The following is a 21,906-nucleotide window of genomic DNA, read 5'->3' on the forward strand; positions in this document are numbered from 1 at the left end:
GGGACTGTATCATTTATGTTACGAGTGTCCAAGGATGAATAATAGCCTTCAGTAGTAGGAGAAATAGCCTTTTTTAAGTACACGTTGCAGCATTGCACTAGGTCTATCATTTACATTCAATTTAAGTAAAAGTTAATGCATTTACAGTAACATCCTATGAGCATCTTCCTTTCAGGATGCTTAATACTAATAATTAATTTCAGTGAGGAATGCTATGCATGATGTAAGTCTATAGAAACAACCGTTCAGTAAATGTTCTGTGATTACCGAAATCAAAAATCAAATTTAACTTCTGTTAGACAGCTATCATACTGAATAAATATGTACTGTGAATGTATGCACACATGTATGGCATATGGCTGTCTAACAGAAGTTAAATCCATTTCTCACTTATTCTGACAATGTACTTAACCCCAAATAATATAAGCCAATACAAAATGTTTATATATATCTATGGTGACAGCCACTCTATGACAAGCCCCAAAAGGGGCGTGGCCTTGCGTAGAGGTAAAGTACCCGGATGCGTTGTTACCATCTATTCAAATGGCTCTGCATCTATTAACCCACACATCCATGCTATTAACCACATGATTAACATAACCTGCGCGTGCAGGAAAGAGCTAGCTTAATTGTGTTGCCAACAGCTAGCTACTATTGTTTTTATCTAACTTAACATAGGAACTTAAGCATTAATACAATACTATTACTTTTCCCACAGCCGTTTGCTTTTTAACTAGTGAAATGATAAAGTTAAACTGTGTTCACCTCGACATGTTAATGGACGACTTCTCTCTGCTTGAACAGGTACATAAGCTAACGTTAGCTAACTCACTGAGGGCTAATTATGGATGACTACCGTCTTATTTATTTGCCTGTCGTACCGTTTGTTCCACTTTGTTATACTTGAGCATAAGTTGAATAATTATTATTTCTCACATACAAATAAATACAGAAGTCTAGGAGGCTGATATTAACACTTAAAGTTATTTTAACCGCCGTCATTTTCTGACAATATCAAAGTAAAAACGGAATGCTATTAACGTTATGTTCAAAGAATATGATTACCATTAGCTAATGGTAATGGCTAATGTTTGGTTTGTTTGTTTGTATGTATGTTTTACTATTTATGTTTGTGTTTAACGTCATTTTACGTCAGAGTTGAGAAGGTTACTAAAATGTAAAATGATATCGTGAAAAAAGTCAGGATATCGTAGTTATAAAATATTGTCAAAAACAGTCATATGTTTCATGTTTACGTTGAAAAGTTGAAATCTAGCTAGAAATTCCTTTGTTTTTAAATATGTACCTGTAATCTGTAGACAATCTTTCTTTAACATTACTGTAAGGGAATATATTTACCTTTTTTTGTATCCTATTTACATAACCGTTACCATTACTACCCGAGCCCGATGTCAGCTATCAGTATAGATACATAGGTGGGTTGGTATAATGTAGAGTATTTACTCTTGTTTTACTTTTTTTTTAAACAGAAAATTGCAGAGGTTAATGGCAAAAATAACATATTTGAGATCATGCTGGAGGATGCCAGTAGACACATGAAATTCTATCAGACCAAAGAGAAAAGTCTGATTGAGGGTGAGTTTTTGTTTTTGTGTACTACAGTATTTACTTCCATCTCTGAGATCCTTGTAGAGCTTGATTCTGTGTGTGTATGTCTCCCTCTACTGGCACATCCGCTGAATGACACCATCCTGATCTACAGCTGCTTCTCTATATTTCAGAAATCCAATTCTTAATTTCTGCAAATGTAAACATGTGCTGATACATTAGGAAGCATTATTTGCCCTGAGGTTCAATGATAACATATTGATGAAAGTATTCTTCAGTATATTGTGCACATTTCTGCTGCACAGCTCTTCCGCTCTACATCTGGACAGACTGCCATTATTTGTATAGTTAATCTCCTTAAAGCTAACTGTTATATTCTTATTGTACTTTTTTTCAAGTAGTTCTATAGTTGCTCCCTTTTTACAAATGAATACCTTGTTGAAGACTGCACATGCATTTCTCCAAAAATGCAAGCTATACATTTTAACATCCTTAAAAATGTTCAGTGGTGGCATAAGCTTTGTGTCTCTCATTGAGTTGTTTTCTTTTACATCAGAAGCCAATGATATACATATGTATATTATACATACGTATAGTTGCTAATTATTGGTCTACTTGTTGCAGAAAGAGACAGTCTCCTCGTCACAGTGAACCGGCTGCAGCAGACTCTGCAGGAGCAGTGCAACCTCAGAGGTCTGAACAATAACCCACTACCAACAAATGCAATTACCTATAAAAAACAGTCTTTGACTTTTGTCAGGGGAAAAAAGCAATCCTATGCACCCATGTATGTACAGGTTTAACAAAGAGTTTAAAATGAATATGTCCTCTAATCTACTTTCAATGAATAGCTGAATTGAATAGCACTGCAGTTGATTCAAATCGTGCTTTGAAAAATGTGAACATTGTGATATTTTTTCAAAATTACACTTTTATCACTTGTAAGAAACCACTCAGCACCATTTATGTATAGTATACCTCTAGATAAAGGGATTTTCATAATGGTTCTTCTGAATACGTCCATATTGTAGTGGAGAACGAGAGACTGAAGAGTGAAATGGCTAGCCTGAAACAACACAACGAGAGTGCAGCCGAGGTAAGAAAGGAATTTATTGTTAAGTTAATTAAATACAGGAGTGTACAAAGACGTTTTATTGAAAGGGATTGTTTCCAGTTCCATCGATAGTCTGTGGTCAAGGTTCTGTTTTCAGTAAGTTATGGTAAGTATTGTTCCTAATAGCTACCAATAAGAACTATCTGAATTACTTTAAAAAATGAATTTACGTTTCATTGGGTTGTATACAATTGTTTGTGTGCCTACTATTAATGTAAGAAATGTTGAGGTTTTTTAGCTTTGGGAAAACATTTAGGAGAAAAAATATATGTATGATAAAATACAAAAGTGGCAATGTGTATTTTTTATGAATATATTTGTAATTAAAAAGCTGTGTGCACCTCATGCGGTCAGAATCAAAAGGGGAACATTGGTTGTTGTGAAAGTTGCCACATTAAAGAATGAAAAAAACCCATTTGACAATAATGATAAATAACATTGACATACATATATTAGTTTTGTTGGGTTTTCAACAGGATGGAAAAGCTGAGCTTCAGCGGCTCATCGGTGAAATGAGAGCAGAAGGAGAGAGACACCAGAGGGAGCTAGAGACCGTGAGGCAGCAGAGCAGGAGAGAGGTGGAGGACGCCAGCAGAGAGGGGCTCCACCAGTGTAAGTCAAACCACAAGAGGACAATATTTAACAACTAGTACCAACCGTGACAGTTAGACATCAGTAATGTGTGGGTGTGTGAGAATGTGAAACAACCCAAACAACAGAGCGGGGATGGTGTGGGGCTTTTTTACCCAAGACTCTCGGGTTCAAGCAGAGAGACCAAACTGAGCCGTTTCCTCAATCAATGTTGTTGCTAATAATAACACATGTTGAAATATAACAATCCCCCTAGCTTTTGTATACAGACTATAATTACATTATTGTTTTTTCTTAACACCAGGGATATTTTTCAACCCTTGTGTTGTGTCCGAAAGCTGTTACCGTTCATGGTGTTCGCGGACCCATGATTTATCTCAGTTCAAAACACTCAAAAGTGGAATGAGTGATACATACGTGTTGATACATTTGGTCAGATGTGTCCTTTTATATATTTAAATGTCTAATGTAAGCAGAGGTATTACGCCTCTTTCCCTTCATTTTTCAGTCAAGCGATATTAAAGTGACAATATTAGAGCAACAACAACAACAACAATGATGTCAGCCTCAGCATCAGAGAGCAGAGGCAAAAGACCCAAATAGTAAACATGTATATATGTATATTTTCTGTCAGTGGACGCTAAAGATGCTGAAGTAAAGACTCTTCTGGAGAAAAGGGATCTGGATCTGGGGGAATTGAAGAAGAGGCTGAAGGATCAGGAGAGGGAGAGGCAGAGCGAGCTCCTCAAGTTACAGATGGAGGTAAAGAAGAAGCTTCTGTGGAGATATCACCACACCTAAAGAAGAAGTCACAAACTATTTCTTTTTTCTGAGTTGACAAGACTGTTGAGTAATACCCACGTTGAATAAGTATAGCCTGGTATTAGGTTATTAATATACAATACAGCTGTATTCATAAAGCACGTTAAAGCCTCCACACCAAAGTGCTGTACAGCAGGGCTATTCAATTAGTTTGGAATGGACCCGGTTGATTGGAATGGGCCCGGTTGATGAAAATGATCCAAAGCAAGGGGACGGGAAAAGATGGCTTGAAATATGAGCAATCGTATTAAGAGCTTCAGATCCAGTAAATACTCCAACAGCATAGTGGAGTGCATATATTGTTTAATTCAAACAACATATAGCCCCAAGGCCTTTAGAGATCTAAATGGAACTCAGTAGGCCGACATGTGAAGCTACTTTAACCATCAACATCATTTCATTTGATTTAGGTGAAATGATGTAATCATTCACGCAGAGATGCAATCAATGACAGGAGTTGTCACTACAGTAGCTCGTAGGTGGGTTCCAAACCCGAGCCCCGAAGTTTTCAGGCAATGTCTTCCCCCCCTATCTCTCAATGTAACACCTTCTCTGGAATAAAGGCACTCTGGCCCAAAAACTATCTTTAAAGAAGTAGATTAGATTTGATCATTATACTCAAAGGGATAGCCCTGCTGTACAGTCAAATAAACTAAAGATCCCACAGCACAGCTCACACACCATAAAACAAGTACAAGTAAATAACAATAGACAATGTAAAGGCGGGGTCGGTACGTTTGAGAAACCGGCTCGAGATACACTTGTTGTTATATTCCATGGAATGCTCTTAACATCCCGATAGCAATGAATAAGTGCTTTGACAACACATCCGTGTGTGTGTGGCTCTGTGAGGAAGTGGAAGATTGTTTCCAGTTGTGTATTTTCAAATTCTAGCGCACTCGAGCTGGTTTCTCCAAAATGACCTACCCCACCTTTAAATGCAACAATCTAACATATTTCAATACACTAAGCAGAAGAGGTGGGTTTTAAGAAGTGCTTTAACAACAGACAGTTATTGATTACGATTACCCAATATGAAGTCCAGCTTCTCTTAGAGCAGCTTGTGATTGTTTTGCTGTGCACGTTTTGACAGTTTGGTGCGAAGCTAGCCAGAGTTCAGAGTACAGCTCAGTGGAGCCAGCAGCAGCAGCAGCAGCAGCAGCAGCACGGCTCCAACCTGCTTCCTCAGAGCGTCTTCAAGAGGGTGAGCAGCCCACACACTACATCATTCAGTCAACTTTATTGTCAATCTTCCAGTTTGTGTGCACAGACGGAGCGGTCCAACTACCGTTTCCCACAATCCGAATATAAAAAACAATTATATATAAACAATATGTTTGCTGATATACACACAGAATCAAAGCCACATTTTTACATATGCACACATTAAGACACAACAATCAATATATACAAAATAACAGTCACTTCAATATTTGAGAATGTACATTAGTGCAAAATTGTCCATAGAATGTGAAAAATATTAGTGCAAGATTACAGAGGTTAACTAACAAAGTACAAACCACATGTAAAAGGTGCAGGAACGTGTGTCCAACTGTCAAGCAGTGTGTGCAAGAATGAGGAGAACATCATGAGCCACAGTGAGTGAGAGTTGAACCTTAAACCTTCCGCTGAGATCAAAGCGAACTGTATTGGATTTAACCTGGATGTCTCATCCTGTAATTCCCCAGCTTCTAGGAAACATCCTAGAAGCTACTTCCTAGCATGCATCATCATCATTTAGCTTGCACAGTGAGAGGCCGAATGTTTCTCTTTCGCCAAGTAAAGATCTCCTCGATATTTTGAGTTAAGGTGAAGGCTTTGTGACAACGCTGCTGTGAGCTCCGGCACCACTGATGACGGAGCTCAACAGGACTTTATTTTCTGAGGACAAAATATATTTGCACTATGTAACCCTCGGAACCAGCCTGTGCGTTGTGGCACAGGTGGCTAATGTTCAGCGTGATGACGTTTAGTAATCTCATTAAGCACTTGTAAGTAACCTTCATTTTTTAGACACTTAAGACGACATTGGTTACTAATTTAAGTATTTTATGTCGAAGAACATATTTTATGACAGACTTTATTTCGGGAATATAACCAAAAACTCATTTAAAAAACCTTTGATTTTAAGACAGCTCAAATGATAACACGTTTCCGGGTTTAGTGCTCATTCATGCACCCCTCTTTTGTAGTGTTGCACTCGGACACATCAGAAGTCTCAGAAAAGGCTTGTGAGGAAAGAGAAGAGTTTAAAAGGGAAGCTGAACACCTTCTAACCTTCATATCCCCCGCTGCTACGTGTTTGTCAGATTATTGGCTTCAGAAAGTTACAGAACTCTTCAGACAGCCTCTGAAGTTCTGAAGTTATAAAGGTGGGTGCAAGGGAGGTCTCAGACACTGTCGGGTAATCCAACAAGCACTTAGTTTGAAGTGCGCTGATCCCATGAGATGTGCTGTGCTACAAAGAAGTCGTTTAGTACTGTGTCAATTGCAGCTCAGCAGGGAATTAGAAAAACAAGGAAAGACACCTTTTATTATCTCTGCAAGGCATTAGCTGCTGGTGGGGGGGTCCAAGGGAACAGATGATCACGCCCTAAGGCCAAGGGGGGCTCATGCTAAAGTCTATGGTAACAATGCTACATCATGAACAACAAATCTGTGTTATTAAAGGTGTGAACAGCTGCAAGCAGGACCGTCCTGTTGGGCTAAGTAACTGAGCAAACAGGCGACTCTAATGGAGGTTCAATTGAGTTACATTTTGATGATGTGTTCAAATCTATTCAGTACAAATTTGTATTTGAGCGAAGTTTAAATATGAAACTACCCTCATCCACTTATATTTTGTGTGTGTGTGTGTGTGTGTGTGTGTGTGTGTGTGTGTGTGTGTGTGTGTGTGTGTGTGTGTGTGTGTGTGTGTGTGTGTGTGTGTGTGTGTGTGTGTGTGTGTGTGTGTGTGTGTGTGTGTGTGTGTGTGTGTGTGTGTGTGTGTGTGTGTGCGCACCCTCAGAAGCTGCAGTTCTTCCAGGAGGAGAAAAACAAAGAGATTGCGGTTCTGCGTCAGAGAATCAAAGAGTTGGAAGAGAACCAGCGTGTGAGCGTCTTCAGCGACAGCCGGCTGAAGAAGAGGAAGATCTAGGTTGTTCAGAAGCTCCACCGGTGCATGAATCTCCTTCAGGGGACGAAAGCAATTTCCATAGTTGTATATATCGGTTTCATTTACAAGAAAAACCAGTTCCTGTAGAGATGTTGACGTACTTTACATACCGCTTGTGGTGATCTTTAATGCTAGACTCTGCAGGTGGCGGCACGTTTGACCGCAGGTCATGTTCTTGTCTAAGGCTTTAATCCAATCAGACGCCTGCATGGGGGGGGGGGGGGGGTGAAGAAGTAGAAGTGAGTCAATTAGATCGCTGGAAGGCCAATCCTGTTCCAAGAATTCGACTCAACGAACTTGTGTTCTACGTATCGAGACTTTTGTTCAAGCAGGGCTTTTGAACTGTAGTTCCCATTGTTGAATTTTATGAAAGTCAAGAAGAACTTTTACATCTACTTGAATACATTTTCTTTATTTGGCTATATCAACTAACTTTTACTATTTTATTTATTAGATGACAGTGGAGTGTTCCCTGAGAAAATTCATATTTATGAGGTCGAAAGGGGTCCTGGTCATTACTCCTGCCTACAGACATGAATACCAAATCAGCATTCCTGTGGTTGATTATGTAATATATATATATATATATATTATTTATAAAGCCGACCGACACTGCAACTATATTGGATTCTGAAAATAAAATGTATTTGCATAATATGTACAATTTTCACATTAAAATGTCTAATAACGACGAGACCCATTTAACATGTTTGGTTGAGTTGTGTTATTCAATGTTTCCCCAATGTGTCCTCCAATTTTCAGAACAACAGAGATGTTGAGGTAACCGTTTCATTTGGTGGCCTGTATCTCCTTTGTGCAATTATCAGAGTTGTGCTTGTTTGCCAGAAACTCATTATAAATTGAAATTGTATCCAGTTTTAAGTACATTTTTACCCTCAAGATCCATGTTGTTTCTTACTATACATTCGAACCGGATGAAGGGTATTATTAGTCATTAGACGTCTGGATCTGAGGTGTTCAGAGAAACAAGCTAAGCTAACTTTAGCCTTCATAGCTTAGTGTCCCTTAGTCCAACGAAAACACTCATTTGTACTGTAAAACTGCTTTTTCCCGTTGATTTGAGCAGCTTTTATCAAGAGGTCAGTTTGTTTCGGAGATGAAGAGACCTCTGTGAAGTATATGGCCCTGTTTAAAACATCCTGAAAGTTTAAAAATAAAGTCGTCCTAACCGAGAGAAGCTGACTGCAATGGCAAACGCCAACGCTTCCCTACGATGCTACCAAACTCTCGATCAGAATTTAGAGACCCTAGTAGCTTAAAATTACATATCGTGTGTTTAAACAAATAAACCCAATAGTCACAATTTGAAAAGCTAAAAGTATAAAAATAAGTATTTACAAGATGAGAAAATTTAGATAAAAGTAAGTAAGGGAGAGTGGGGTAAGTTGAGCCATTTTTTAGTTATGCTGTAAGCAAGGAGAAATGACACATAGTAAAAATGTTCACTTTACCCCACAGCCACCATTTTAGAAAAAATAGCCTAGCATTAAAAGTCATCTTTAGCTTAAAGGTGGGGTAGGTACATTTGAGAAACCGGCTCGAGATCGCTAGAATTTGAAAATACACAACCGGAGAAAATCTGCCACTTCCTTATAGAGCCCCACCTCCAACACACACGACAATGACCAATGAGGGCACGAGATGAGTTTGTGCCACGATGGAAGGCTGACAGGCAGGTAGGCCAAACGGCTAAACGGATTGGTTGTACTTTTTACAGTATTACGGCTTCTACAAATGAAATTTTTTTATGGATTTGTTGTCAAAGCACTTAAATATTCATTGCTATCGGGATGTTAAGAGCATTCCATGGAATATAACAAAAAGTGTATCTCGAGCCGGTTTCTGGTTAATGATTCACATGGTTATACGCTGCCAACACATCAACATATACAATATGTGTTTAAACCTGGATACATTTTTTTTGACATGACAGCCGATATAGCTGACATCTAGAACATTTACTTTGACAAGCAAAAAACGTTTTTTTGTAAAAAATGTTTACTTACCAGACCACAATGAGTATCTCTCTTTCACAGGCAATGAGAAATGGGTGGAGCTTGCATAATTTCTGGTCACTTGACTACAACTATAAGGCGTTGCCTGGTTACAGGGGGTGGTTCAATTTACCCACTGGCTCAATGTACCCCCTTCTTCTCCTCCACAATAAGAATGTCAATTTACCCTGAGAATAACATATTTTAAAGGTGCTGAGTTTGCCGCTATAAAAGCTGTAGCACTACATGTTGTAAGCTGAATATATTTAGGGTTTTTTTGGCTGGAAAAAGTGTAAAATGAACAAGACGTTTCGGGAAAAAGATCAGTCAATAATGAAAAACAATGGTGCTCCAAGTATGCGTTACTAACTCTCTTGAGGACTTTTGAGTATAGCGTGTCCCTGCTGTTCCTCCGCTGCCCCTCAAGGACACCACACCTGTATAAAACGCTCCTCCTGCTGCAGTGTGACCTGGAGTTTTGTAATCCCTTTATCTCTGCTGCTCAGCGTCTAAAGCGGACAGACAGAGGAGGCTAATCTCTCTGGGAACATCGCCTACCCTTACTGTACATAGCATTTAATCTTCATAAGAGCCCAGAGATCAACCCCATAGTGTCTCACACTACACCTGCAAACCAATACTGTAGTTATGCATGCGTTGTGTCTCACACTACACCTGCAAACCAATACTAGTTATGCATGCTGTGGATACATGTTCACATTCGTCGTCTTTTGAATCCCTTTTGGCCACTTTTTGATGCCGTGAGGTGATGTAAGCAATTTGAAGGGATTGACATCGAAGCAAATTAAACCAGGATTAGAGTTCATGACACCACCTTAATCCTTCATCAATGGAGAGGAAGAGGTGAGCTGGGTACGGTGGGCTGCTGGAGGACACTTCTGCTCAGTGTGCGGGGGGGACAGACAGGCAGCATGTGAGTGTACGAAGAAAAAAAAATGTGGTTGCCAAAACCACTTTTGCGTGTAATGGAGTCCACGGCTCACAGCAGTTTGGAAACTTGGTAAGAAACAAGTATTTTTCTATATTCTTGATGTCTTTGTTAAATAGATAGCCATTTGAAAGGTTACACAATTGTAGTCCAGTAAACGTGTAGTATTATGGGTACACACTGTTGTAAGGCATCTATTAAAGTCCTACGTCATACCATGAAGTAGAGCTTTGACAAGAAAGTCAAAAAAAGGCAATTATCTTAATATTAGATCAATCATTTTACTATTTGATTTAATGCCAGAAATGGTGTTTCAGCATCTTAATTATGGAGATTTGCTGATTTCCTCTCTTTATTATAATGTTAGAGTTAATATATTTTGTTTTGGACTGACATAACAAGCGATGTAAAGACAAACCTTAGCCTTTATGCAACAAAATGAATTGTAAACTATTTTCCAACTTTTAAAGTTATTAAATATAATAATAAGAATAATCTTTAATTGCAGCCCTACTGTGATGCACCAGATGACTTCAGGTGTAGAATAATTATAATTGATAATAAAGGAACAGGCATCTGGTATCACCTCTTACCTTACTCTTACATTAATGCACTTTCCAGTGAAATTCAAATGTGTTTTTTAACATCCTATTAGCTTTTTAACAAGGTAAAAAGTTACCACACTGTACTGAACCAAACAATGAGCAGTCAAGGACTTTGTAACTGTGTCTTTGCAGCAGGCATGCTGAGTAGGCAGTACCAGGTGGCGAGCACCAGGCTCCACCACAACCGGTACAGCCTGACGGACACCTCTGAGGTGGGCCCTAAGGACGAGGAGGCTTACCCCCTGCCGCGCCTCAGCCCCCTGCAGAAGCTCACCACAGACTTATGCAAGGATGATAAGACCATCAAGGACCTGGTGGTGGGCCGCAGGGTGGGCTTCTACAAGGTCCGCGGGGAGATCGGCTCCGGGACGTTCTCCAGGGTCAAGTTGGCTTTCCACGCTCTGACTAAAGGTGCATGTAAAAGATATCAGACTGTGGGAATAACCTTCAACCTTTGCCTGGGATCCTTTCACTTGTGCATATGGCTTTAATGTCCAATCCCTTTTACTTACAAACAAAAATAAATGGGATACACTCAGCTTATACACAGCTTTTGGGTATGGGGGTTCATACTAAGTTATAGTGGATGGAGTCTCTTGTTAAATATCAGGAACAACAAAAGACTGCATATACTTCAAACACATTTCTTGCCTGTCCAACAATCTAAATAGTATTAATTTAAAATATTCAGTATTCCATCAGACCTTAACACATGTTCTGATCATTGAATGTAATGTCCCTGTGTCCTCCTCATAGACAAAGTGGCCCTGAAGATCCTGGACAGGACCCGGTTGGACAGCCACGCCCAGCGCCTGCTCTCCAGGGAGATCAGCAGCATGGAGTGCTTGCGCCACCCCAACGTGGTGTGTCTGTACGAGGTGGTGGAGACGCCCAGCCGCCTGTTCCTGGTGCTGGAGTACGCCGGAGGAGGAGACCTGCACAACAGGATCTGCACCGAGACCAAACTGTCCGACGTCACCTGCAAGATCACCTTCGCCCAGATCCTCTCTGCCGTCAAATATATGGTGAGAGATCGAACTCTGTGTTCATTTTCACCACGTGAAGTTGTATTTATTTAGTCTTTTAAGTTATCAGATCTTTTATGTTGCAGCTTGATCGCAGGGACTCAACTGAGAGCATAGCAACACTATACAGCGGTGCAGTATAGGCCAATCAGGAATTAGCATTGCTCCCTCAACAAAAAGCAATGGAATATTTCTGTTGGACTTAACAAACAAGCCCTATGTCAAACATACATTTATATTTATGTAGGATGATCTACAAATTGAACCACAACTTTTATGATTTTTTAGGCATAAATGGAGTAGCCAGAAATGAAAAGGTTCGGCTATAAACAAACTACATCACAATCGCATGGCACCACCGCTAAGCGAAAGAAAACACGTGTTAGCAACAGCTGTTATTAAGACACCTAAAGGCTTCGGACATTCACAAGTGGGGTGTTAACTGATTTAAAATCTGTAAAAACAATGTATTGGTCGTAGAGCAAACGTGAAGAACACAGCTTGTGTCTTCAGCTTAAGTTGTATGATTTGTTTTAAGGAAGTGGATTGGTTTAAAACGTGTCTGATGTTTTTATGGATTATCATTGTAATCCATTTGAATTATGTTTCACCGTGCAGCACAAGCACAACATCATCCACCGCGACTTGAAGGCGGAGAACGTCCTGCTCACCAGCACCGGCTGCGTGAAGGTGGCAGACTTTGGGTTCAGCACGCGGATCTCCGAGCGCAGCGACGCACTGGACACCTTCTGCGGCTCCCCGCAGTACGCCGCCCCGGAGCTGTTCAGGGAGGAGTGCTACCTCGGGCCCCCGGTGGACGTGTGGGCCATGGGGGTCGTGCTCTTCTTCATGGTGACCGGCACCATGCCGTTCCGCGCCGACACCATTGGAAAACTGCGGCGCTGCGTCATCGAATGCGCCTACACCGTGCCGCCCTGGGTGCCCGGCCCCTGCCAGAGGCTCATCAAGGGCATCCTGAAGGCGGCCCCCGACGAGCGCTACGCCCTGGACCAGATGATGGGCTGCAATTGGCTCCTCCCCGTGGAGTTCCCCTGGTCCCTGGTGCACCCGGAGCCGTTGAGCGCTTGGCGGAGTCTGCTGGACTCGGAGCGGGGCAGCATGGAGGAGGAGGTGGAGGAGGAGGTGAGGGCCACGCTGGAGGAGCTGGGCTTCAGCGCGGAGCACCTGCCAGACAGCCAGACCAAGCACAGCCGCAGCCCCGTCACGGGGGTGTACCGCATCCTGCTGCACCGCGCCCAGAAGAGGAGGGGCTGCGACTGTCCCCCGGTGGTGCGAGGGATGGTGAGCGACCCCAAGAGGGAGGGGCTCAGCGCCTGCAGGGGCATCAAACACACATCCAAACTCTGCGTGCTCTCATAAAAAGACTGGCAGAACTGTTTTTATATATTTTCTACAAGCATGGAATTAGTGGCTTTTTTTATATTCCCATTGTGTATCGGACACTTACAGTTTGTACTGACAAATGATTTTTTGCAGTTTTGTGCTTTAACATTTTTTTTCATTTCTTCAATGAAACTTTCTGCAATAGCAGAAAGTGTTTTTTAAAAGTGCCTCACACATTTAAACAAACCTAATGGTGTTGAAATAAAAAATATATAGCCTACAAATTCTGACTCCTGTTTTTTTTATTTAAATATTTTTTAGAGGTTTGGAAATCTGAATATTAGAGATGAACATTAATGTAACTTATTGCTACTTTAGACACTTTAAATTGAATAAAAGTCACAAATGCTCTTTAAAAGCCCCCAGAGGCAGCCGCACACATTTTTAGTTCAAAAATAATACCAGATCTTTGTGCAAAAAGTATTTCATGCAAAATATTTGTGTGCACCTGCAGCTTTGCACACTTTGGAGTGCAGGGGAAATAAGAACATAATGTGTTTATTAAACTTGCACACATGAGTTTCTGTGTCCTAAAAGTAGTCTCATTGTTGAAGAACGAAAAGTCGTGCAGGAAAAAAAATCTTTGTGTGCTGGGGGGGGGGGGGGGGGGGGGGGGGGGTGCCAGCAGAGCAGATCTCGCGTCACTGTGCTTTGTTTACCAAAAGTTTCGCGAAGTGCCTGCTAGTAAATAGTGGTCCCGACAGCAGCTGGCAGGACACCAGATGATGCCCGGGGCAAACCGGCCCAAACCAGCCAGACCCGACCCCTGCAGCCCCTCTGGCAAACTCCCTCACCCCCTCACCCCCCCCCCCCCCCGTTCTCTCCCCAGCTCCTCCCAGGCCGCCCTGCCCGACCCCCACCTGCAGGACGCGGCAGATGGCGCGGCGTGGCTGCGGAGAGACATCTGCAGGCCGAACAATGGGAGCTCTGTGCGGCCAGGCCGGGAGCTGCAGCCTTTGTGCCCGGATCTATACACATGCAGATGAGGTCTGCTGGAGGAGGGACCACGGAGGTCTGTTGTACTGCAGGGACACCAGATGACAGGCCTGAGCGCCTTCCATGCAAATCTGCTGAGTTTGAAACTTTTGTTTGTTTCATGACCGCCCCTCCCTCTTCTCTGAACCCGTCAACCCAAAACACACAACTCATCTTTGCAAGAGAAAGTGAAAACACAACACACCATTGTATTCTTTCTTTGTTTTTATTAAGCGTTTTCCACTTACAATTTCTAAAGTGAAACTGTTAGAAGATAAACATTATTTTTTTCAAACATTTTCCCAAAAATGTCAACATCATGATCACAAGTTCATAGTTTCATGTCTGTCTTCAGTACATAATTATATGTTTATAAGACAATATTACAATTATCATTGTTTTTTTACTTTATTAAGCCATTTTCTAAAGTGAAACCTTTAGAGAATAAACTGTTTCTCTCTTCTTTTTTATATATATATTTTAGAATATTTGTTGTCATCGTTAAATTTCTAAAGTGAAACCTTTAGAGAATTAAGACAATTCTGGAAAGTGGGAAACATATCCGCTGATTGCAACTGTTGTCATGTTGCTCAGCGAAGAGGTCGTCTTCAAAAAGTCTCTTTTTTAGACAACCTCTTCCTCAGCACCGCTTCTTCTTCTCCTGCTGCTGCGCGTGCTTTCAACGTGCGACGTCTGCTCTGTGGGACCACAGGACGCAACACTCGCATCTCCTCCCTCTCCAAACCTCATCCACACAAAGAATGAGGGTCGATGCGTCGCTCTTGTGGCATACCGGACTCTCGTTCACATAAAGAAGGAGAGTCATCTTGGCATGGACGGGACAAGAGGCGACGGGTCACGGGGGGCCACCTTGGGCCGGCGCCGTGCTGCCTGGACGGAGATCCTCCTCAGGAGTATCCAGGGATGAGCAGAAACACGGTCATCCGTCACGATGAGTATTCCTAGATGAGAAGCTTTAACAGCATCTGAGCAGAGAGAGGAGCCGAGGCCCGATCAGCGCCCGGGGAGGCTGATCTCAGGAACCCAGTCGTTGAGACTGCGGCTCTCCTCACAGAACAGGTGCAGCTTCGCCAGAGCAGGGTCCTCCCAAGACCCCTCAGCTGGGTTCTGTTGAAAATGAAGAGGAAATATGGTTTAGTGATGTGTTCCTTTCCAAAAAGCACCAACATTACACTTCTCAAATGATTTAGAACCACATATTCTGAGCTGCACATACCGTGATCAGGACGCAGTGGGCATCTTCAAGCTGCTCCGCCTTGTCTCCAACGATCTCAGCCAGTCGCTGCATGTCGCTCACTCGGACGATGCTGATGTCGTTGTCAAAGCAGAAGGACTGGATGAGGGTGAAGTGGATCTGCAGAGCAATATCGCACTCGAACTCCTCATCCGTGGCCAGGACGCAGAAAGACACGCTGTCTGGATCACTGTAGGGACAACATAAAAGAAACAAGCCATGAGATTCCATCCCAAAACTACCAAAGTGTGTCAAATCACTGATTCAAATGTTGAAACATTCAGTTGAGAGTTTCATACTTACAGGTTCATAATTTTGGCGCACTCGTAGACACCAACAGTCAGGGAGTCGTTTTCTTTAGCGGTCACCAGGACCTCTTCCAAGGCGTTACCGGTGCACTGGGCACGCTCGATGGGCTTCTGGATCAGAACTTCTTCAAGAGTCATGATGAAGATGATGAAGATTATTCCACGAAGGAGATATATTTAGATGGTTTCAGTAAATCCGAAAGGGAGTAGAGTGCCTTCTGAGTCGCAGCCTCCCCTCTTTATACTCTGCAGCTCGTGCGGGGCAGTGAAAGCGCTGCGCCCTGATTGGCTGGGAGATGAATGGTGTATTGGTATGATAATGCTATTGTCACACTGTGGCTCGTGGCAGATTGATGGGGGTCATTGAGCCACGCACGCCCCCGCTCTGAGTGCTTGCAGCCTGGACTGAAACTAAAAATACCTTAATTAAAATAAAAATAAGTGTTAGCACTTTAGTGCAAATGACAGAAAACTCAGCCTTTCTGTATATTTCATATTCTTTATTCTACTTTATATACATTTATTTTCCCAATGTTTTGCATGTCTATCTTCACAGTTTATGATCATGTTTGTTGTTATATGATTAACATATGCAGTGCCTTGCTGCTGCTGCAACCAAACCAATTCCAAAGTAAGGATACAAATGCATAATATAATATAATTGTTAAGCATGCATAACATTGCATGCATTTATAATAATTAGTAAAACTCACAAGCTGCATAATTTGTGCAACAGTGGGGACAAAATAATAGAAAATAACTGAGATTTTATCCTAAAATGATCCAAACTAACTGATATGATTTATTTAAATGTGCACATCTTCAGCAGAGTTCGTAAAACCCCATAATGCACTTTCCTGACTTTCAAACATTCAATCTGAAATAAAATCGTTCTTGTTTTTTTAGCTTTTTTATTGACATGTTGCAGCACCAACATGGAGAAAGTGTGCAGCGCCCCTCCCCCTCCGCGCAGTGAAAGGGCAGGTGGGTGAGGCCATCTGTGGACTAGAGGCTGGCCATAAAAACGGCCCATTGTGAGCAGAAGCCCTCTATTATTACGGCCAGCCATACAAATGCAAATGAGGAGCGCGTGCCAGAACGCTGTGGGTGCTGCGCAATCTGCACTGCTGGCCCATGCTGACCACGTGTCCACCATCAGCTGGCCCTGCTCGCTTTTTATTTATTTACTCTGGGGAGTTCAGGGGCCACACGAACTGAACTCTAACGCAGAACTTGTGAAGTGTATTGCACTTTTGTTGTGGTGGGTGGAGTCACCAAATGTCTCCATCTGGAGGATTTAATTAAACCTATTTTTGACAACTTTAGGAATCAAGAAACTTTTACGCAATGTATTATATCTGTGTATGCAACATTTCTTTTGATGATATTTATCTGTGCATTTCAATTCAGTTGTTTATGACACCCTTTTGTTTGTTGCCAATCACTTTCACGCACGACCAAACGTTTACGCGCAACTATATTTAGGTTATATTTGTATGTGTCTTTCTTTATCCATCCATACAGCATAGGTTATAAACCATTTTCTGTGAACCTTCTATTAATTTGTGATCACTTTTACGCACGACTAAACTTTTACGCACGACTCAAATACACCTGTCTTACTGATAACGCAGTATCTCCCTAATAGTTCGTGCTTATTTGGTTCTATTCTATCTGCATACTAATCCAAAGCTCATCTCGCATCAGGTCAGACCTGCTGCCACTGCTGCGTAAATAGAGGAGGGGGGTTGGCTGCGCAGGAGACACAGGTTGGCGGTGATTGATTCAGCGCCATTGTTCTGCAGCAGGGAGAACGGCAGATGGAGAACTGTCGCTATGAGGGACCCCCCTTCTCCCCTCTCCTAAACCCAGGTCAACACCGACCCCTGGGTGCGCCGACCCTTTGTCTACAAGTCTCCACATTCGCCAGGCTGTTGTCTGAGTTTTGATTACATTTGAATGCCAAAGAGTCGTGCTTATGGGCTAAACTTTCACAATGAAAAGTGTTATCTCCAAACGGTGCCAGACACGTAAAGGCAGATATACATCAAGTTCGGGTTGCGCTGTAAACACGTGCCCAAAGTGTTTGTTTTTTATTACAACACAACTCTTATCTGTGCATGTCATCAAATGTGTATATGTATATACCATCGCTTTAAGTTTCTGCAAACTCATCAGCACATCAGCTGCAAGCTAACGTTTGATTTGGAACCAGCTGAGGGAGGTTCAAACACTGAACTATGTTAGGAAGGATCAGCTTGCATGGCCACAGGGCAGGCAGGCAGGCAGGCAGGCGCGTGCAAATCGATACCGACCCATTGTTGCTGCAACACATCTGCCACGCGGAGGCCTCCTCTGCAGCGCGCGACAGGTGTTGGTGGTGAAAGCTCTCTTTTCCTGGTGACCTGCGGCGACTCGTAAACCCTGAACCTCTTTGTAGGGATAGAAGGGCTCTAAAGCGGCAGGATGAGATGTTGATGGGGCTTGTGTGGTGTGCAAATAGGACTTAAGGTTGAGGGAAATAAAAGTACAGAAAGAAAAAATACAACATTTTAATAAATAGTGTTTTTTGAGACATAACAGCCAACTTTTGTGTTTTTCTGCGTTCTACTTGCATGCATGTGTCACTTGAACCATTCTATTGCATTAAGTTATTTTAATGTTGTCTTGCATTATTTGCTATTTCTTTTATGTGTTTCTGGATTGTTGGAAGAGCCTGCGATTTAAGATTTGAATTTCCAATAATAACGTGCAAAGTGCATATTACAATAAAGCCTTTGCATTTAACTGAACAAGAAGGTATGCTACCTTTTTTCAACCTCAAAACTTTAAAATCCTATTTCCAGTGGACTGAAAACTGCCCCTCACGCGCAGCAGGTGCTGCCTGACTCGCTTTGTCTGCTCCCCCCCTTCACCTCCCTCCCGCGGGGACAGATGGTATCTCTCGGTTGCTAAGGGGAGTGATGCAGACAGAGCGATAAAGCACGCAGGCATCTCCAGATGCCACGCGCCTCAAGTGAGGGCCGGCCTTTAGGCATGCAAAGCAGCGGCGCGTGCCACTGCCCAATCTACAACAAACAGTGCATGCAGTGAAATTGGTCTTGAGTTATAAAAGTGTGCCTGACGTCCTATGCAAATAAGACGCATGGTGTCTTTGCATTATGATGACACGTGCACAAGTACCAACTGCAACGTGTTAATTGATCACTGGATCTCCAAACTTCCAATAATGTTATATTTTGATTTCGTAATAGTTGAAACGAAGTTTAATCTGCAAATATTTAGTAACTGCATAACAGTCATTTGGAGCACCTGTTTTGGCAAATGTTTGCAAACTGTGTGTGTGTTTGAGTGTATGCATGCTGTACATTTGGAATGTTACTCTTTACAGCCTTGTTTTCCAATACATTCGGTACAATCCCCATTTTAAAGAAACTCCCAAAAGGTAGTACATTTTTTGAATACTCCTTAAATAGTTTGTATACTCTGTTGATAACATCAACTAAAGTGTTTAGATAAACTACAATTACATCAAGGCAAAAAAACATGCTTATCATATGCCTTAAATTAAAAAGCATTTAATAAAGGAAAAAAGATGTTTGCTTTTTTTTAAAACCATAAATAACGAGGGATGATAATAAAAAAATGAACACTTACATATTTAGAGTGAAGCTGATTGCAACAGTTATTATGAAGGGGATATCATGTGTCATAATCCCTTCTAAGTGGCACTCATTCAGACTTTCAAACCTTTTCTGGAGGCTTTAACAAAAAAAACACAATGCAGTGAAAAGATCACTTTTGACATGAATATATCTGAAGGGAAGCCTTAAAAAGTAGTTTACAAACTGACATGCATCTTGAAATATGCAATAATATGGAAGAACAACATCAAAACAAAACACTTCTTGAACATTTACTTTAGTTATTTTGAACAGCTCCAGGCAGATATGATTTCCATATGTTTTCTGTTCAGCAGAACATCGAAAAGACTCTGAATGAACAACAACTTTCAATACATTTTGGAAATACATTTCGGCCTAGAATGGTGGCCCAGTTTACAAAATGTTAAGATGTAATGCCAAGTGTTGCTCAGCGATGTGAAGAAATCTATTATTTCTGACCAAATGACTCGATATACATATTATGACAATATTGTAAGGTGGACCATTGGTGCAAATATCTAGACTGAGAGTATTCAGTCATTTGGATTTACTGACTAGGTTCTAAAGGTTTAAACCAAAACCACTTGAACAGTCTGATTCAGAAACCCTTGTCTGTTGTACAAGCCTTACACATTTAAATTACGTTATTTAACATCTAAGACAAAAGCTAGTATCATATCACAATATTGATACTGTATCGGTCCATTGCCCAACCCTGATGTACTCGAGATGTGTATGGTCTTCGTTTGAATGTCAATGGCTGCTCTAATTCTTCCAGAACTTTGACGACCACAGTCTGCTCTTCCTGTGTGGTTTCATTATCCCTGTAAGCTAGCCAAGGCAATTATTTAAAGGTCAGAGAGTTTCTTCATCTGATCCTTTCAACCAAGACTTCCCCCGACTTCTAAGACTTTCTATAGGCACGCGCCCCAGAGAATGGGGTGGGGGCTGCAGGCCTGTTGTAGCCATTGTGCTTTCCACGGCCAATCAGAGAGTGAGCGTGTGCCAGGGTCTGGGGTATATAAGCTCGCAGATTCGAAGGAAGAAGCACAAACTGTCTTCTCTGGACTTACTGACCATCATCTGAACTATTACCGAAAGCATCATGCAGTCACCTGGGAAATCTCTGAAGGAAGCTCTGCTCTGCGCTCAGGCTGAGGAGCGACTCACTGTTGGAGTCTACGAAAGCGCTAAGATCATGACTGAGTAAGTACACCAAACGGGTTTTAAAAGTGACGTTGGCATCGTCTCTGAGCAGCCGACATGATGATCTAGACCAGCTGCTAACCCTGTCTCTTCTTTGTTCCACAGTGACCCAGACAGCGTGTCTTTCTGCGTCCTGGCCACCGATCACGAGTTTGACATCGCTCTGCAGATCCACTTCACCCTCATCCAGTCCTTCTGCTTTGACAACGACATCAGCATCGTCCGAGTGAGCGACATGCAGCATCTGGCTGAGATCGTTGGAGACAAGGCGGAGCAGCTTGAAGATGCCCACTGCGTCCTGATCACGGTATGTGCAGCTCAGAATATGTGGTTCTAAATCATTTGAGAAGTGTAATGTTGGTGCTTTTTGGAAAGGAACACATCACTAAACCATATTTCCTCTTCATTTTCAACAGAACCCAGCTGAGGGGTCTTGGGAGGACCCTGCTCTGGCGAAGCTGCACCTGTTCTGTGAGGAGAGCCGCAGTCTCAACGACTGGGTTCCTGAGATCAGCCTCCCCGGGCGCTGATCGGGCCTCGGCTCCTCTCTCTGCTCAGATGCTGTTAAAGCTTCTCATCTAGGAATACTCATCGTGACGGATGACCGTGTTTCTGCTCATCCCTGGATACTCCTGAGGAGGATCTCCGTCCAGGCAGCACGGCGCCGGCCCAAGGTGGCCCCCCGTGACCCGTCGCCTCTTGTCCCGTCCATGCCAAGATGACTCTCCTTCTTTATGTGAACGAGAGTCCGGTATGCCACAAGAGCGACGCATCGACCCTCATTCTTTGTGTGGATGAGGTTTGGAGAGGGAGGAGATGCGAGTGTTGCGTCCTGTGGTCCCACAGAGCAGACGTCGCACGTTGAAAGCACGCGCAGCAGCAGGAGAAGAAGAAGCGGTGCTGAGGAAGAGGTTGTCTAAAAAAGAGACTTTTTGAAGACGACCTCTTCGCTGAGCAACATGACAACAGTTGCAATCAGCGGATATGTTTCCCACTTTCCAGAATTGTCTTAATTCTCTAAAGGTTTCACTTTAGAAATTTAACGATGACAACAAATATTCTAAAACAAAAAAAACAACATTAAAGACAAAGTTTGTTCTCTAAAGGTTTCACTTTAGAAAATGGCTTTCACGTTAATGTTGAAAATGATATGAACTGAAGAAAGAAAAAAAAGAAAAAATATATATATATATGTTCCCATCCTGTGGGAACAAATATTTGAAAGAAATTACAAAATATTCCATAAAAA

General features: G+C 42.1%; 4 protein-coding genes across 4 annotated transcripts; 3 read left to right on the forward strand and 1 right to left on the reverse strand.

Annotated features, from left to right (window-relative positions):
* The first annotated feature begins 543 nt into the window (after positions 1–543).
* LOC117455889 (coiled-coil domain-containing protein 152) lies at positions 544–7,474 on the forward strand. The gene is made up of 8 exons (XM_034095524.2): positions 544–804; positions 1,491–1,596; positions 2,194–2,262; positions 2,601–2,665; positions 3,160–3,295; positions 3,909–4,036; positions 5,190–5,300; positions 7,104–7,474. Exons 1-8 carry the CDS (start codon positions 742–744, stop codon positions 7,230–7,232), a joined length of 807 nt encoding a protein of 268 aa, XP_033951415.1. The 5' UTR covers positions 544–741; the 3' UTR covers positions 7,233–7,474.
* Positions 7,475–10,956: 3,482 nt separating this feature from the next.
* LOC117455770 (serine/threonine-protein kinase NIM1-like) lies at positions 10,957–13,224 on the forward strand. Its single transcript, XM_034095328.1, has 3 exons — positions 10,957–11,230; positions 11,576–11,844; positions 12,463–13,224. The coding sequence occupies exons 1-3, from the start codon at positions 10,957–10,959 to the stop codon at positions 13,222–13,224; spliced, it is 1,305 nt and encodes a 434-aa protein (XP_033951219.1).
* Positions 13,225–14,527: 1,303 nt separating this feature from the next.
* On the reverse strand, positions 14,528–15,977 carry gadd45gb.1 (growth arrest and DNA-damage-inducible, gamma b, tandem duplicate 1). The gene is made up of 3 exons (XM_034095329.1): positions 15,782–15,977; positions 15,461–15,668; positions 14,528–15,351 (listed from the first exon to the last, which is right to left on the reverse strand). Exons 1-3 carry the CDS (start codon positions 15,922–15,924, stop codon positions 15,238–15,240), a joined length of 465 nt encoding a protein of 154 aa, XP_033951220.1. The 5' UTR covers positions 15,925–15,977; the 3' UTR covers positions 14,528–15,237.
* Positions 15,978–20,556: 4,579 nt separating this feature from the next.
* LOC117456515 (growth arrest and DNA damage-inducible protein GADD45 gamma-like) lies at positions 20,557–21,686 on the forward strand. The gene is made up of 3 exons (XM_034096428.2): positions 20,557–20,657; positions 20,763–20,964; positions 21,074–21,686. Exons 1-3 carry the CDS (start codon positions 20,557–20,559, stop codon positions 21,185–21,187), a joined length of 417 nt encoding a protein of 138 aa, XP_033952319.1. The 3' UTR covers positions 21,188–21,686.
* Positions 21,687–21,906: the final 220 nt, after the last annotated feature.

The sequence above is a fragment of the Pseudochaenichthys georgianus genome, chromosome 12 (assembly GCF_902827115.2).
Source record: "Pseudochaenichthys georgianus chromosome 12, fPseGeo1.2, whole genome shotgun sequence".
Classification (NCBI taxonomy): Eukaryota; Metazoa; Chordata; class Actinopteri; order Perciformes; family Channichthyidae; genus Pseudochaenichthys; species Pseudochaenichthys georgianus.

Coding starts and splice junctions, on each gene's coding strand:
- LOC117455889 (XM_034095524.2), top strand. CDS start 742: ATGATAAAGTTAAACTGTGTTCACCTCGACATGTTAATGGACGACTTC. Junction 805..1,490: donor ACTTCTCTCTGCTTGAACAG/GTACATAAGCTA, acceptor TTTTTTAAACAG/AAAATTGCAGAGGTTAATGG. Junction 4,037..5,189: donor TCCTCAAGTTACAGATGGAG/GTAAAGAAGAAG, acceptor ACGTTTTGACAG/TTTGGTGCGAAGCTAGCCAG.
- LOC117455770 (XM_034095328.1), top strand. CDS start 10,957: ATGCTGAGTAGGCAGTACCAGGTGGCGAGCACCAGGCTCCACCACAAC. Junction 11,231..11,575: donor TTTCCACGCTCTGACTAAAG/GTGCATGTAAAA, acceptor TCCTCCTCATAG/ACAAAGTGGCCCTGAAGATC. Junction 11,845..12,462: donor TCTCTGCCGTCAAATATATG/GTGAGAGATCGA, acceptor TTCACCGTGCAG/CACAAGCACAACATCATCCA.
- gadd45gb.1 (XM_034095329.1), bottom strand. CDS start 15,924: ATGACTCTTGAAGAAGTTCTGATCCAGAAGCCCATCGAGCGTGCCCAG. Junction 15,669..15,781: donor TGCGCCAAAATTATGAACCT/GTAAGTATGAAA, acceptor TTGTCCCTACAG/TGATCCAGACAGCGTGTCTT. Junction 15,352..15,460: donor CCCACTGCGTCCTGATCACG/GTATGTGCAGCT, acceptor CATTTTCAACAG/AACCCAGCTGAGGGGTCTTG.
- LOC117456515 (XM_034096428.2), top strand. CDS start 20,557: ATGCAGTCACCTGGGAAATCTCTGAAGGAAGCTCTGCTCTGCGCTCAG. Junction 20,658..20,762: donor AGCGCTAAGATCATGACTGA/GTAAGTACACCA, acceptor TTTGTTCCACAG/TGACCCAGACAGCGTGTCTT. Junction 20,965..21,073: donor CCCACTGCGTCCTGATCACG/GTATGTGCAGCT, acceptor CATTTTCAACAG/AACCCAGCTGAGGGGTCTTG.